This window comes from Chiroxiphia lanceolata, chromosome 22, assembly GCF_009829145.1.
Source record: "Chiroxiphia lanceolata isolate bChiLan1 chromosome 22, bChiLan1.pri, whole genome shotgun sequence".
NCBI lineage: Eukaryota > Metazoa > Chordata > Aves > Passeriformes > Pipridae > Chiroxiphia > Chiroxiphia lanceolata.
The window spans coordinates 2,778,755-2,792,786 of record NC_045658.1 but is presented as its reverse complement, the minus strand read 5'-3'; the positions used below and the strand labels follow the sequence as shown (position 1 = coordinate 2,792,786).

At 41.8% G+C, this 14,032-nt stretch overlaps 2 protein-coding genes across 3 annotated transcripts in view; one reads left to right on the top strand and one right to left on the bottom strand.

Moving 5' to 3' along the window:
* Positions 1-8,077, bottom strand: part of LOC116797613 (leucine-rich repeat extensin-like protein 5) — a 36,594-nt gene extending 28,517 nt beyond the window's left edge. The window contains exons 1-3 of the mRNA XM_032709314.1: positions 7,955-8,077; positions 6,329-7,764; positions 3,953-4,028 (exon numbers count right to left, since the gene is read on the bottom strand). Coding sequence (XP_032565205.1) covers positions 3,953-4,028; positions 6,329-7,764; positions 7,955-8,077 — 1,635 coding nt within the window. The remainder of the gene's footprint in view (positions 1-3,952; positions 4,029-6,328; positions 7,765-7,954) is intronic.
* PRDM2 (PR/SET domain 2) overlaps positions 7,228-14,032 on the top strand; it is a 64,526-nt gene continuing 57,721 nt past the window's right edge. For both annotated transcript variants that reach the window (XM_032708931.1, XM_032708932.1), the window contains exons 1-2: positions 7,228-7,306; positions 13,502-13,575. In XM_032708931.1, coding sequence (XP_032564822.1) covers positions 13,567-13,575 — 9 coding nt within the window. In that variant the 5' untranslated portion in view covers positions 7,228-7,306; positions 13,502-13,566. The remainder of the gene's footprint in view (positions 7,307-13,501; positions 13,576-14,032) is intronic.

Below are 14,032 nucleotides of genomic sequence, written 5' to 3'. Positions count from 1 at the left end.
TGAAAGCAAGCTGAGGCATCAATATTTATAATAGTTCTGGACATCCATACAGCAATTCTTACATGAGTTCATTTAAGGCATGTTTTTTGCTGTAAGAACAGAAAATGTCAGAAGAATGAATTCAATAAAACCAATGATAATTAAGTTTGCACTGGAAGGATTATGGAGATCAACTTACTCCTATAAATTTAAGAAGTGTTCATTTAGAGTTAAACACCAATTAAAACGTGCAGCTCACTATTTTAGGAGCACTGCAGAATACCACTGCAAATATCTTAACCACATCTTATTTCATTTAGATATAAATACAACCTGCACATTAACACCTCTGTCAGGGTTTCAAACTCAAATGTACTGAAGTATCATTCACATGAGAATGGCAAGTTCTGCCTTGATACTCAGATTAAGTGACTTGCCAAGGGTTATAACACAGGTAAGGGAAAAGCCACCAACCCAGGAATCTTTAAACATTAAAGCATTAGTCCTGTCACAGCTTCTTACTAGTTCAAATGAAGTGATGTTCAGCATCTTTCATGGTAACATCATCCTTAATATCATTTAGTATAAGATAGGAACAAAGGACACAGCAAAAAAGCAACTTATTGAGTGCACAAGGCCCCTCAGGTCACAAGTATGCTTGGGTTGCTTTTGATGAAGAACCATTCCAGCTAAAAATAATTTCTGCTCCACCAGCCTAAGTTTTGCAGTGTAGATGTTACTGAACCACTGCAATTTAAAACTTAAATCATAACTGGCCTACACCACCTCTGAAGAGGTTGTTATACCTATTTATACTCCCCTACTTCACCAGATGAGGTATCAGAATATCCCTACCCATCCTTTTGCAGACAGCTTTTTTTAAGCTCAAAGATTAATCCCACTGAAATTCCCAGCATTTTGTTTTGTTTGACAGCTTGTGATGGATGCAGAAGGGCAGCTGCAACTTGACACCAGGTGCCAAAAGCAGGCGGCTGAATTAGTGCTTTGTCCATTTTTTTACAGCTGTAGCGTGGAGGCATTTATGTATAAATAAACTGAGCATCTCACTGGCCATGTGTCTTTGTCCAGGCCTTGTGGATTTAGGCTCCAGACCAAACCCACAGGTCCCCCTGCTCTGCAACAAACAGTTGAACTCCAACACAAAGATCCCCATTCAATCATGGAGTTTGTTCAGCTCCAGGCTGGAGAAGTCAGATTTTCAGACTCTGGTAAACGTTAAACTGGCAAATGTCTCAGCAGGCAAGGAGAGCTGCACATTCCAGGCATATCCAGAGCTGTGCTCTGGTTCCAGAAAGCAGTTGGCAGGAATGGTTGATTCTGGTGAGTTCAAAACCAAACAGTGCCATCCAGGAAAAAAAAAAAAATAAAAAGGAAATGGAAGAAGGAGAAACAGAGAACTGCAACACATTGTCTTCACTAAAATTTCGTTTCATTCACATTTCCAGACTGAGCTAAAATTGAACAATGGATTTGCCAACCTGGGGGGCTACTTCAGGTGTTAACCAACATCAGTGTTCAGATAAACTGGGGGAAGAAATTCTTACAAGTGTTACAACCTTATCTTCCAGTAGAAAAGGCAGTAAAAGTGACACATAAGAGTGATACTGATGCAACACAGCAACGATCCCACCAACATCCAGGGAAAAATAGAAGCTCTCACTGTTTTTAAAGGTGAAAAACAGTAGAAAGAATCAGTTCTATTCTTTGGAGAACCCCTCTTACTTCTTCCTCCAGTGCAGAACATGAAGCTACTGATGCTTTAAGAATATGGATTTGTCTCTACTCCATAAGACCTTTAACTAATTTTTCCTGATGGGCATGTGGTAATAACTTCACAGCAATACTGACCAGCAAAAATGACCAGCAACTGAGTTATTTAATAAGTCATTGACTTGTTTAAACACTTCCTCCTTCCCTCCAGAGTGACTAAACATTTTCTAACAAGGCAATTTTAAATGTAGTGGTGTTTGTCTTAGGAAATTAGTACTGTATGTCTCATTTGAGCTGGGAAGCAACTCCATTTCCTGCTTTTATGAACCATGTTAATCCTCAAATAACACATTCCTTTGAGTCCTGTGGATATTCTGCCTCATGACATTTGATTCATCCGATGCAGGAAACGGGGAAGGAATTAGCAGGTTCAGCAGGTGTGCTCATGGGAAAAGAGAGAGCAATGTCAGCTCTTCCTCATTTCCTATCTGCTGGAGGAAGAAACCCCAGAGGAGTTGAATAAGCAGCAATAACTGAGCATAGTGGAGGAAATAGCAGCTTCCTCCTTGAAGGAATGTCCTCTCCTGTACCAGGCACTGAGGCATTTTGCTGAGAAATAAGGGACAGCCAGAACTGTCAGTGTTTCCCTGCCTAGACCCCTACAAACTGTTTAGAGAAAGAGAAGTGAGAAAAGTCCACTTTTCACAACTCACACAGAGCTTTAGAAAGCAGTGGTACAAGAGATTCTGACCTAAAAGCCAGCCCTTAAAGGCAAGTTGTATATAAAAAAATAATGCAGCAAAGGCTGCCTGTTAAAAAGTAGTGAAAGCATTTACTTGGTATAAGTTGCTGCATAAAGTTTCCTCTGTGATCCAGACCTGGAATTACCCTGGGCCAACTACTCCTGGCACTAAGATCTGTCTCTTTGTAAGAGACAAAATATTAATGAGATTATGAAAGCACAGATTACTATTAATCACCTCTCACAGGGAGGCAAACCCTGCCATCTGTTCATTTGAACCTGGAAGTGCCAAAGCTAAGAAATGTTTAACTCATGATTATGAGGTTACTCCTTGAAAACAGTTTTCCTGATGAGTTCTTCTACCTCATTTTGCCATGATTAATAATTAGCTTACTAACACAATAAACATGCTTGATTGAGTGGAAAGTAGCAACAGAAGGAACTGAGGAGGTAAAGCATGTCTGCATTTCATGGAGAAAACTGAGCAAGGGCCACAAGAATGACTTGAGATTTCAAACACCTGGCAAGAAGGAATGTATAAAGAATGTACAAGCAGACTATTAAAATTCAAGACTCCTCACTGCAGGCTGATGCAGATGCACAATGACTGCTCTCTCAGTAAGCTGTACCCGAGCCCCAGCTAGTGGTGGGATTTACTGATGGCATTTTTACAGCAAAAAGGAACATGTTCATAACAGAGGAGCTTCAGATTATTGTATATTATCTCATAGCCATCGAGCCTGGTTTTATTTTCAAAATGCTTCCAACAAAACTAAAGTTACATGTTGGTGGCATACTCATAGTATGCCTACACCATCCATAGAGCACCTCAGTGGTTTTGATTGATCCAGCAGCTGGGAGTTGGGAGCAGGAATGCAGACAATGGATGCTGTCTCCATTCTCAGTGCTGTTCCATCCTCTGAGCCAGCTTGTCATGACACAAGTGGTAGATAATCAAAACAAGGGTTGAACACTATTCTTACCTGCTTTTCCTTCCGTGGAGTACTGCCAACATCTTCTCTCAGTATAAATATTAAGTAAATTTAAGTGTATTTAAGGATGTTTAGGTATATTTCTTGATTAATTCCACTAAGAAACTCATGGCCATCCATGTCCTGGGGTGAGTCCCGTGGTGTTTGAATCAGTTTACAGAGGCAGTCCCCAAACACCTGCTGTAGTTTGAAATGGAGCCTGACCAATGTAATTGATAAATCCAAATTTAAATGGACCTTATCTTTATCCCTTTACCACCATTGGTGTAATTGGCACAGATGAATCTTAGCTAATTAGTGTGAGTATTACTCTGGAAATGGCTGCTAAGTCCATTTTAGTAGAACTGCCTCATCCCTGGAAGTGTTCAAGGCTGGGCTGGATGGGGCTTGGAGCAACCTGGGCTAGTGGGAGGTGTCCCTGCCCATGGCAAGGGTGGAATCAGATGGGCTCCAAGGTCCCTTCCAACCCAAACCATTCCATGATCCTGTGAGGTCCTACATAACTTACCTGCTGGACTGCAGACCTCAGCAGCTGCCACGTTCTGGAGAGGGCAGTGTTCAGCCTTGGCCAGGAGTAAAATGCTCTGTGAAATGGAGAAAATGAAGAGTCAGGTTCCACAGGCTGTGAGCAAGAGGCAGTGAACTGACTTCACTGATATAAAACCACTCCCCTGCCCCATCAGATATCCTGGGGATCCTTCTGCTAAAGGCTGGCATATGGGAATTGTGGGAAAGCCACTTGGAAATATCTAAGACTAACCAGGTATTACCTGTGACCAGTTCCATAAAGTGGCCTGAAAAGGGACCTCTCCAGAGCAGAAAAGCAGCACCTGTGGTTCAGCAACCTGTGGTTGTATATTTGTACAATATAACAGGTGAGCAACCAACACAGACTAGAGTGACAAGCAAACCATGAGACATTTGAGTAGTGTAAAAGGCTGGACGTTGTTTTATTCTGTGAAAAATTAGATTTTTATAATGAAACCTGCTACTGGTGCAAAAGTGAGCCAGGCTGTAGAAAGCAGAAATAAAAATAAGGACTGTAGAGGACCTGGAGGTTGAAAAGGTTCACCTAAACCAGCAGGGAAGGAGCAGGAATACTTAACAACTGAGTTTTAAGAGTCTCATTCCCCAAGACATTTCAAGCACAACCTCCTGAAATATCTTAGCAGTTCAGTCAATTCATCTACCAAAAATACACTTATAGAAAAAGATGATAATATTACTTAAACTCAGAGCTATTAATAACCAGTAACCCAAGCAGTTCAACTGTATCAGTTTTTCCCAGGGACATTATTAGTGAGAGCCATAACATTGTCTCCTGTGTTTGTAGGGACAACTAGAACAGCACAGAAAGTTGTGATAAAAGAGACCTTGTCCCAGTTAACAAGAACTGGCCCTACTGGTATCACTGGAGTCCAGCTAGTTTCAATGCTGCTTTAGACTCTCTGATAAGAAAAATCTTTTCTGGAAATATTTTTTCCTACCATGGCTCACTAAGATTTCCACGCACAAGAATTTCCTTTTCTCTAACTCTCTCTTTTAAGTCACCCTGAATATATATATATATATATATTCAGTCACACATTCAAGATTTACAAAAGAGCTTTTGCTAGTATTTGTTTCTTCTGTGTGCTGATATCATGGCCCTGTGTGCTTAGACACACCCAGGTAACCTGAAGAGCTAATTTATCATTTTAGAGAGCACAATAGCAGCAATACTGGTATTTTCAGAATACAACAAATTAACGGTTCAGAACTTCAATCACCCAAAGATTTGTAGGCTTCTCTGACCACCAGAAAGTATAAATTGAAAGTGCAAGTCCCCTGGAACACCACCAGATGGTAGATATTCTCAATGTAAATGCAGGGGAAAAAAGATGACTTGTACACACAAGCAGAGAAAAGTTATAATTTCTGTTATTTGTGATACTTCTGGGAAACTTTATATATAATCTTGAAGGCAGAAAGGTTCATACTGTAGCTAATAGCATATGTAGGTTGTGCTATGTTTTCAACTTCCCTGTTACACAGGCTCTGACATCTAAAATGGGAGACTTGATTTTTTTTTAAAATACAACATCAAAACTTAGAGGTGTAATTACTTTAGCTTAATTATAAACCTTAATGTTAATACAAGTAAATTAGAATTCATTTAAACTAATAAGTTAAATTAGTTTAAACATATTTGAGATTTTCTTACTACTAAAATTTAGGTTTCAGAACTGATTATGGTGTATCTAAAACAACATTTTATAATGTAAGTGCAACCTGAGTATTCTGGTGGGAACATCAGTGTGTTCATCAGAGTTATTTCTCAGTCTGCTGTTGCTTACCAAAGTTAAGCATCACTACAGAGGTGTTCAAATTCACTGTATTAATGTCTTCCATTTTCTATAGGTTTAAGTCAGCATGTTTTCCTCTGGGAAAATGGCAAATTCTTAATAATTCTAGGTCAAATATAGTTCTACCCTATGAGGATTACATCTCTGATTGCATTAGGAATAGAGTATTCAGGTGAGGTAGAAATTAAGGGGAGAGAGACTGCAATACAAATACAGACATCTGCCAGGAGGTGATTATGGATATTTTTTTTACCTCTCAGGTACTTGCTTAGAAATTAGTGAGGAAAATTTGGTTTAGGTGGGACAGGACAATGTATGTGGAGCATAAAATGGTCCCAGCCCAGGCCCCTCAGGGGGTGTGAGGGTCAGTCCCCACATAATTTCAGAGACTCAAATAATTTCCCCTCACCCACCTTGTTGGTTTTTTTTTTCGTTTTCAGTCACATGCAAGAAAACCACCGAGCTGCTGAGCTGCTTTAGTATGAGAAGTCAAAAAACAGACAAAAAAAAAAGAAATAAAAGCAATAGGGAAAGTGAACCTGCTCTCCTCGTTGTCTGGGGGATGGTGATGGCTGGGGCAGGAGGGGTGAACTCGGCAGGGACCAGGGGGATGCTGGGGGTGAAGAGGATGAAGGGGGTGAAAGGGATAAAGGAGGTGGATGGGATGAAGAGGATGAGGGAGGTCAAGGGGGTGTAATGGATGAAGGAGGTGAAGGGGATGCAGGGTGTGGTGGGAGTTAAGGGGATGGAAGGGGGTGAAGGCGATGAAGAGGATGTTGGGGCTGAAGGGGGTGTTGGGGATGGAAGGGATGGAGGGGGCATGGGGGGTAAAGGGAATGGAAGGGGGTGAAGGTAATGAGGGCAGTGTTGGGAATGAAGGTGTTGAAGGGGCTGAAGGGGGTGTTGGAGATGATGGGGATGCTGGGGATGAAAGCGATGAAGGGAGTGTTGGGGATGAAGGGGATGCTGAGGGTGAAAAGACTGAAGAAGATGAAGGGGGTGTGGGGGATGAAGGCAATGCTGAGGATGAAGAGGAGGAAGGGGCTGTTGGGGATGAAGGGGGTGTTGGGGATGAAGGGGATGCTGAGGGTGAAGGGGATGATGAGGATGAAGAAGACGAAGAGGATGAAAGGAATGCTGAGGATGAAGAAGATGAAGAGGATGAGGGGGACGAAGAGGATGAAGGGCGTGTTGGAGATGAAGGCGATGCTGAGGATGAAGAGACTGAAGGGGGTGTCGGAGATGTAGGCGATGCTGACGGTGAAGAGGATGAAGATGATGAAGAGGACGAAGGGGATGCAGAGGACGAAGGGGATGCAGAGGATGAAGGGGATGCAGAGGATGCAGGGGATGCAGGGGATGAAGGGGATGCAGAGGATGAAGGGGTGTCGGGGGGGTCCCGCGGCGGGACCTGCCCGCGGCCTCCCCCCAACGTCACTTCCGAGGCTGGAGACAAAATGGCGCCCGGACGGTGCCGGCGCTGAGGCCGCTCCGCGCCGCTCCCGGCGGGGCCGCAGGTGAGCGGGAGGCGGCGGCGGGACCCGCCGGGGCTGAGAGGGGCCGGGCCGCGCCGGGCCGGGGGGACGGGCGGGGGCAGAGCCGGGGGCGCGGCCCGGAGCGGCCCCGGCAGAACCGCCCGCCCCGGGGGTCCGCAGGGAGGTGGCGGCCGGGGCGAGGCAGCGCGGCAGGTGCGGGGAGCGGTGCGGGACCTGTGCCCGGAGGGAGCGCCCTGGGGAGGGAGAGGAGGGCGGGGGATGGCGGGAGAGGCCGCTCGGGTGAAGATGCTCCGTCCCCTTGGCGGCTTTTTCAGCGTGTTTGCGCTGCAAGCGCTGGCTCGGAGGTGTCGCTCCAGCCCGATGCCGAGGGAGCTGTGCTCTGCCAAACACTTCCTAACGCACCGTCTCCAAAAGTTCCGGCGCTTCACGGGCCCCGAGGCTCCCGCAGGGTCGAGTTCTGCCAAACCGAGCGAGCAGAGCTTGGGGAAATTAACTCCAGAATTGGTTTTCTCGCTGGAAATACCCTTCCGTTAATTCTCCTAAATTGGAGATACTCATGTATCATAATTCACGATGGTGCAGTGCTACCACGGGGAAAAACGTTTGAGGTGAGGGCAAAGATGTTCGTGTGAGACATGTGGGGCAGCTCTAGAGATGTATCTTAGGTACATTTTTCATCTGGAGCCAGAGCAGCGTGTGGAGATCGCTGATAACCATCTCAAGGCAGGCACCTGGAGGCTCCAGTGAAGTTTCCAGTGGTTTCAAATTCATACGAAGCTGCAAATTTTCCATTTTGAAGTAGTAGAGGAAACTTTAAATTGTTTTCAGCTGTTGAAGGAGGAAGGGAAGGTGGTGTGGCTGCACCTGCTAAATCATTCAGTGGCAAGAGAAGTATTTTTCTTATTTTACATCTGAGCAGCAGTGGACAGCTCTTGGAGCAGCAGGGGCTGCCTGTGCTTGTGATGCTGCCCCAGTTTGCTGTGTCCAGTCTGTGCTCTGGACTGGGGACATGTTATTTGGATGCAAAGTCTTTTTTTGGCTTACTCAAACATACTGAGTGGATTAAGGGAACTGGAGATGTACAGCAGCGTGGTATTTAATTATTATATTGTTCTCTTCTGGCACTTGCCAGGTTTCAGTAAAAACCACAGGCGTGTTAAGAATTCAGGGCTACTTTCCTTGGTGTAGACAGAGGGATCTCCAGCTGTTCCAGCTGTGGAAAAGCACGATGGTGACTCAGTGATAGCACTGGCACTTTTCAGACAGAGACCTGCATCACTGATCCATGGGGGAGTGACTTTTAGGAAACAAAAGAACTCTTGGACTTGCAGACACAGCAGTGAGAGCTGTGCAGAAGCACCTGTTGGTTTTCAAGCGTGGAGCTGCCAGGGTTTGCTGGGGCTGAAGTGCCTCAACTGTCCATGGCACAGGTGGTAAAAATGAATTTCACTTACAGTGAACCCCTTGTTATGTTAAATGAAAGGCAAATCATCCCTTTGGATAAAATATCTTAGGTAGGAATACCATGATAAGTGTGATGTTTGAGATTTCCCGAGTTGGTGCCTGTTTAGTGTGGTTTCAGCCTTTCTTATGGAACAGGTGGGGAAGGATGTTGAGGTACTTTTCTACACTTGTATAACCCATCCTTTTTTTTTTTTCCTATTGCATATTTGCTCGAGAGTGGAAGGGAAATAAAGCAGAAAGTCTTTTTCTGTAAAAGCTGAAATGGCTCTGGAAGTCCATCCTGCAGTGCAGTGATGTCCCCATTTCACTGTTATACATAAAATCCTCGATCCTTGGGGGTAAACAAGTAATAATAGTGTATAAAAAGGAGATCTGAATAATGCTTCTTACTGGGTGTCTGTCAGTTAAAAACAGAAGTTCAGACAGATTTAGAGATGACCAGTAATGTATTCCTGCCTTGGCAAACCTTGAATTTAAAGCACTGCAGTGTATTTGCTGTTGAACTTGTTAGCACGGAAAGGACAGAGATGAGCCTGATAATTAATGACTCCCCCTCAATGAAATAATTTCTTTTATCAATGTGTTTTTTTCTCCAGTTGTATATTTAACTGAAAAATATTTCTTCTCTGCCTCTGTGTAAAACATGCCTGTAGACAAAACTGGGAGGCTGAGCCGTGTGTGGTGAAAAGAAATGACTGAAATGGTTTTTTTCATATAGTGATCCATCAGCAATGTACTTGTCTGAGAAGATTTTCGTTGGGTTTTACTTTATTTGCAAGTAGAATTAAAGTGCACTTGTATCTGAAGATTGGAATGGTGTTTCTGTATATTTGCAGTTGTTAGAGACCTGTTATTTTCTGTTGACTTCTCTTGACTAGTTGCTGTTTAATTAATAAACTCTGGGTTTGTGTTGTGTTGGTGATTTCTTGGCTTGTTTTCTTGGTTACCTTCATAAACCTCTCTAGGTTATAACAGTGTATTTGGTTATGTGGCAGCAAGTAAAGGCTTTTTTCTTACTGGACAATAGGTAATAGATCTCAGTGCTCAGAAAATCACTGCCCATTTTTTTTCTCTGTTCTTATTCAGGCAGCCTTGAGTAACTGAAAATGTCTTTGCAGCGAAGTGCCTGTAGGGAGAAACAAGCTGCACTATCAAATACATATTTTAATCTTAATGTGAACTTAATTTTTTTTAATTGACAACGTTTGTTTCACCTAAGAGGGGGAAAATTCGTGGATTAGAGTATTTAAGTGTTGCCCTGAATAAATGGAAATGTCCTGATGTTTAGAAAATGATCATGGGCTGCAACTAGAAACTAAAGCAAAGCCAGGAGCTGTGCAGAATCCCAGCCTGAACCCTGGTCATTAGGAAAACAGGCAAGTTGTTCCTGGTTCTCTAATGAACATGTTTTTGCTGGAGCAGTGACGTAATGCATGTCCCATTTTCAGCTTCCAAAATAGGGTTGATACTCTCATGCCTGGTTTTTCCTTCCTCTGAATTGGAAGCAACAGCCTCTTCCGAAATGCTTTTTGATTCTGGGATTTAAAAAAAACCCCAAACGCATGGAGAAATGATAAATATGGCTTATAAAATCAGAAGATAGACTATAAAACCTAGAAGTACTGCTTTAGTTTGAAAGAGGTGATCTGCAATGCTTTGTGTAAAATGACTTGCTTTCATTTGCAAACTTTGTTCCCAGAAAGTTGTATTTTGTTCCCAGAAAGTTATATTTTTTCTGAGGGGAATATTTGAAACCCTTAAGTGTAGATTCAGAAATCAGGTCAAAATACTTTTTGTTTCAGGCATTTTGTTTTAGAGTGACCACAGTGTTTCCTTAAATACAAAAGCCTTGTATATTCTTATCTGAATAAACATAATTTGTTTCCTGGAGCTGAGCTTTTCTAAGTACACTTTTCTGAGAGTCTAAGATTGGATGATGCAGCAGATCTCCTTTCTCATGTGCTTCCCAGATGCTCTAATATCTGCATTAAGTGTGTAGTATTTTTGCACTCAGGAGACACAGTAGTAGTGGTGGTTTGAGCTCAGCTTGACTTGGTGATGTTTTCTGGGAATGAATGTTTAAAACTCAGGGTTGCTGGTGCCTGTGCTTCACTTTTGGCATAGAACCTTTACCATTCTTTTTTTGGGGGGGATTTCAGTGAGTTGTCAAAGTTCACTGGGGTGGATGTTATGAACAATATCCATGTTTTTATAAGAGCAGCTTTGTGTTGCTGTTGAGTTTGGAGGAAAGGTTCAATGAGAGTAGTTGTTACTCGATGGAGCTGCTGAGTGAGCCTTTTCAAAGTCCCGATGCAGTTGTGGAGCATTATTGACTTCAAACCAGACTGAATGTGGCCATCACCGTGTCTTTAAACTGAATCACGAATTGCCCCGGTGACACATCAGAGCAGCATCACTTCCACCGGGGCTTCCCTGGGAAATCTTGCCTGGGACCTGTGTTCCAAGGAAATCATTGGAGTGTGGAGTGAAAGCTTGTTCCTGCTCGCAGTGATAAGAGTAAATACCTTGTTGGTACTCACTGATCGTGCTGGGAATTAATATTTGTGCAGCAGTTGTACAATTTGTTTCATATTTTCTGGGGTTTATTGAACTTGTGTACCAAAAATTAACCCCCAAATTACTGTTGCAGACGCTTCTGTTGTTGTCATGTTTCATTTAGGTAGAAAAAACCCCAGTGGCTGCACACAAGTCCATCTAGAGCCTTAATTTTATTGATTTCCCAGTGCAATTAATCTTGCTTTCCACATAGTTTAGTTCATTGTTAAGGGAATAAGGAACGTGGAGGAAGGAAAAAGTGCAGCAAAATGCAGAACTGCAGGTATAAAATTTTGAAACTAATAGTTTTAAAAATGCTTGTTGAAGCTTTGGGTTTAGTGCAGCTTAATTTCTCACCTAATAGTGGTTTGTGGGCAGGTGGTTCCTCTGGAGCCTTGTAGCTGAAGGAACAGAGAAGTGCAGGTTGTGAGGGATCTGCCTAAACTGGGTTATACCTGGATGTTTAACTACATTAATATGTTTTGTCATCTTCTAGGAAACACCACTGGGAGGTTTGGAAACAACTTTTATTCAGTATAAAAGCTGAATCAAATATTTGTAACACTTGTAAAAATACCAGGCTTGTTTTTTTGGTTTGAAAATTCTACGTAAGCTATTAGTTCTAAGCAAAATAATTCAGAGCTTGCATATGAAATACGAGAAAAGTGTATTTTTTACAGCTCCAGTGAAACAGAGTCAAAAGGTTTTGTTCTGTTTTTCAGATTTTTGACTAATTTATTTAACAGCTGGGGTGAGAAAGCTCTGCTACCCCCAATATTTAATTTATAAATTGCCATGTGGGTATGGTCCCAGTGGGCAATGAATAAGGGCACTGGGTTTTTCTCTGGTGTTGAGGCCTCAGCTCAAGTACAGACTTTTATACTGAGCCCAGTACTGAAATAACTGAGGAAGTTGTAATAGCACATTCCAAAAGGAATGCTTTTCCTTGGATGTGTTCAAGTGTTCACCTGGAGCTCCTGATCCCATCCCTGGGCTTTGCTGGCAAACTCTAAATCCCACAGAACCAGTTGCAAAACTGGACCTTAAATACAGAAGTTTCAGCCCTTTGCCTAAATGCTCCCAAAGTGTGGAAATCCCAGGACAAAAGGAGCTAATCCTGGAAGAGCTGAGTACAACAGAAATATCCTTTCCAAGGACATTTTTCCTTTTCATATGGATTTCTTAAGCCATGCAGCATTTGAGTGATGCTTGGCACACAGGGCTGGTTCACAGCATTGATTTTTTTCAGTGTGAAGATGTGAAGGATTATGTGAAATGTATTTGGAGTGTGTTTCACTAGAATGTATTTTAAATTAAATGTTAGTATTTATGCAGAGGACTTAGTAAAAAAAAATAAAAATCAGTTAATCATTGTTATAATAAGAAACCTAAAGACAGGGAAGAAATAGAATAAAGTGCTCTGAGTCAAGAGGGATCAGTTAACTTCCAAAGGAGGGGGATGCTAATTTATTGAAAATAATGTATGACAGCAGGAAGGAAAGTGATTCCAGCCTAATTTGCAATAAAGCTTTTTTTGTGTGCATTAAAAAAACAGAAAGGAAGTGAGTTGATGTACAAGAGTCTTGGATATGGCATCGTTCTGATTTAATTTTGTCTCAAGTTGTGGGTTTCCAAATTTGATGCCTACTTGATTTAGGATTTTTTGTTAGAAACCTTGTGAAATCTCAGGCTTCTGTTAAACAAGAAGGCAAAATGCTTTAGTGTAATAAAATACCTTAATAAAATGCTCTATTTTTAAGGAATATTTTTCCTGTTTCTGACATGGGATAATAGAGGCTCAGTACATGCATTTTCTTAATTTGAAAAGCACAAAAGGCCTTTCATAATGCTTTGATATAAAATTCTGAAGAGATCTGACTCCTAAAGTTCTTAAAATACTCAATCTTGAACAGACTAACTCACTTTAAAAAAAAAAAAAAAAAGGAACAATCCTTCCTGGGCACAGTTCTGCTACATCATCATTTAAAATGGGAGAAAGATTAATCCATCTTGAGATTATTCAGACACATTTGAGCTATAATAACAAAACTATAGCTCAGAGCAGATTTTTTCTAAAGAAATATACTCCTTTTTGACAGATGATTTAGGAAGAGAAACTGCAGGTCTGTGTGTACTTTCAATTCAGTGTAAATTTGGAGGTAAGTGCATGTTACAATTGTCTGTTTTTCTTTCCAGGGCTCATGTAATCAAAGGAGTTTCTTTGTTGTGAGTATCTTTTCAGAACACAACGGGAATTCAAAATGAATCAGGTGAGTATGAATGTAAGACTTTATCAAAATCCTTAGAACAGTTAATTATTAATAAAAAAAGTAAATCATCCACTGCAAGAGGAATGGTCTTTAAAATCTTCAGTCTCATTAAATTTCCTGATCATCCTTTCTACAACATGTGTGCCTGTGAGATTGTTTTATTTCAGGGACTGAAGTGTTTTGCAGTGTCTAAGTTATTACTCCTGGCACCTCTTACAAGAACACCTCTCCAGAAAAATCTATTTCCTCCTCAAGCTGTAGGTAATAATTCAGCTCCTTATGAAAGTGCCTTGAAAATTGAAGGTTTCCATTTTTTTTTTTTAAATCTTTTTTTAATGACTTTCCCATTTCAAATGTGCAGTAAACAACCTGCCACGGGAATTGATTGATTGGGAAGTTTCACACTTGCCTGAAATCTGAAGTGTTTCTCCTGGAATCAAGTGGAAAGACTGGGAAA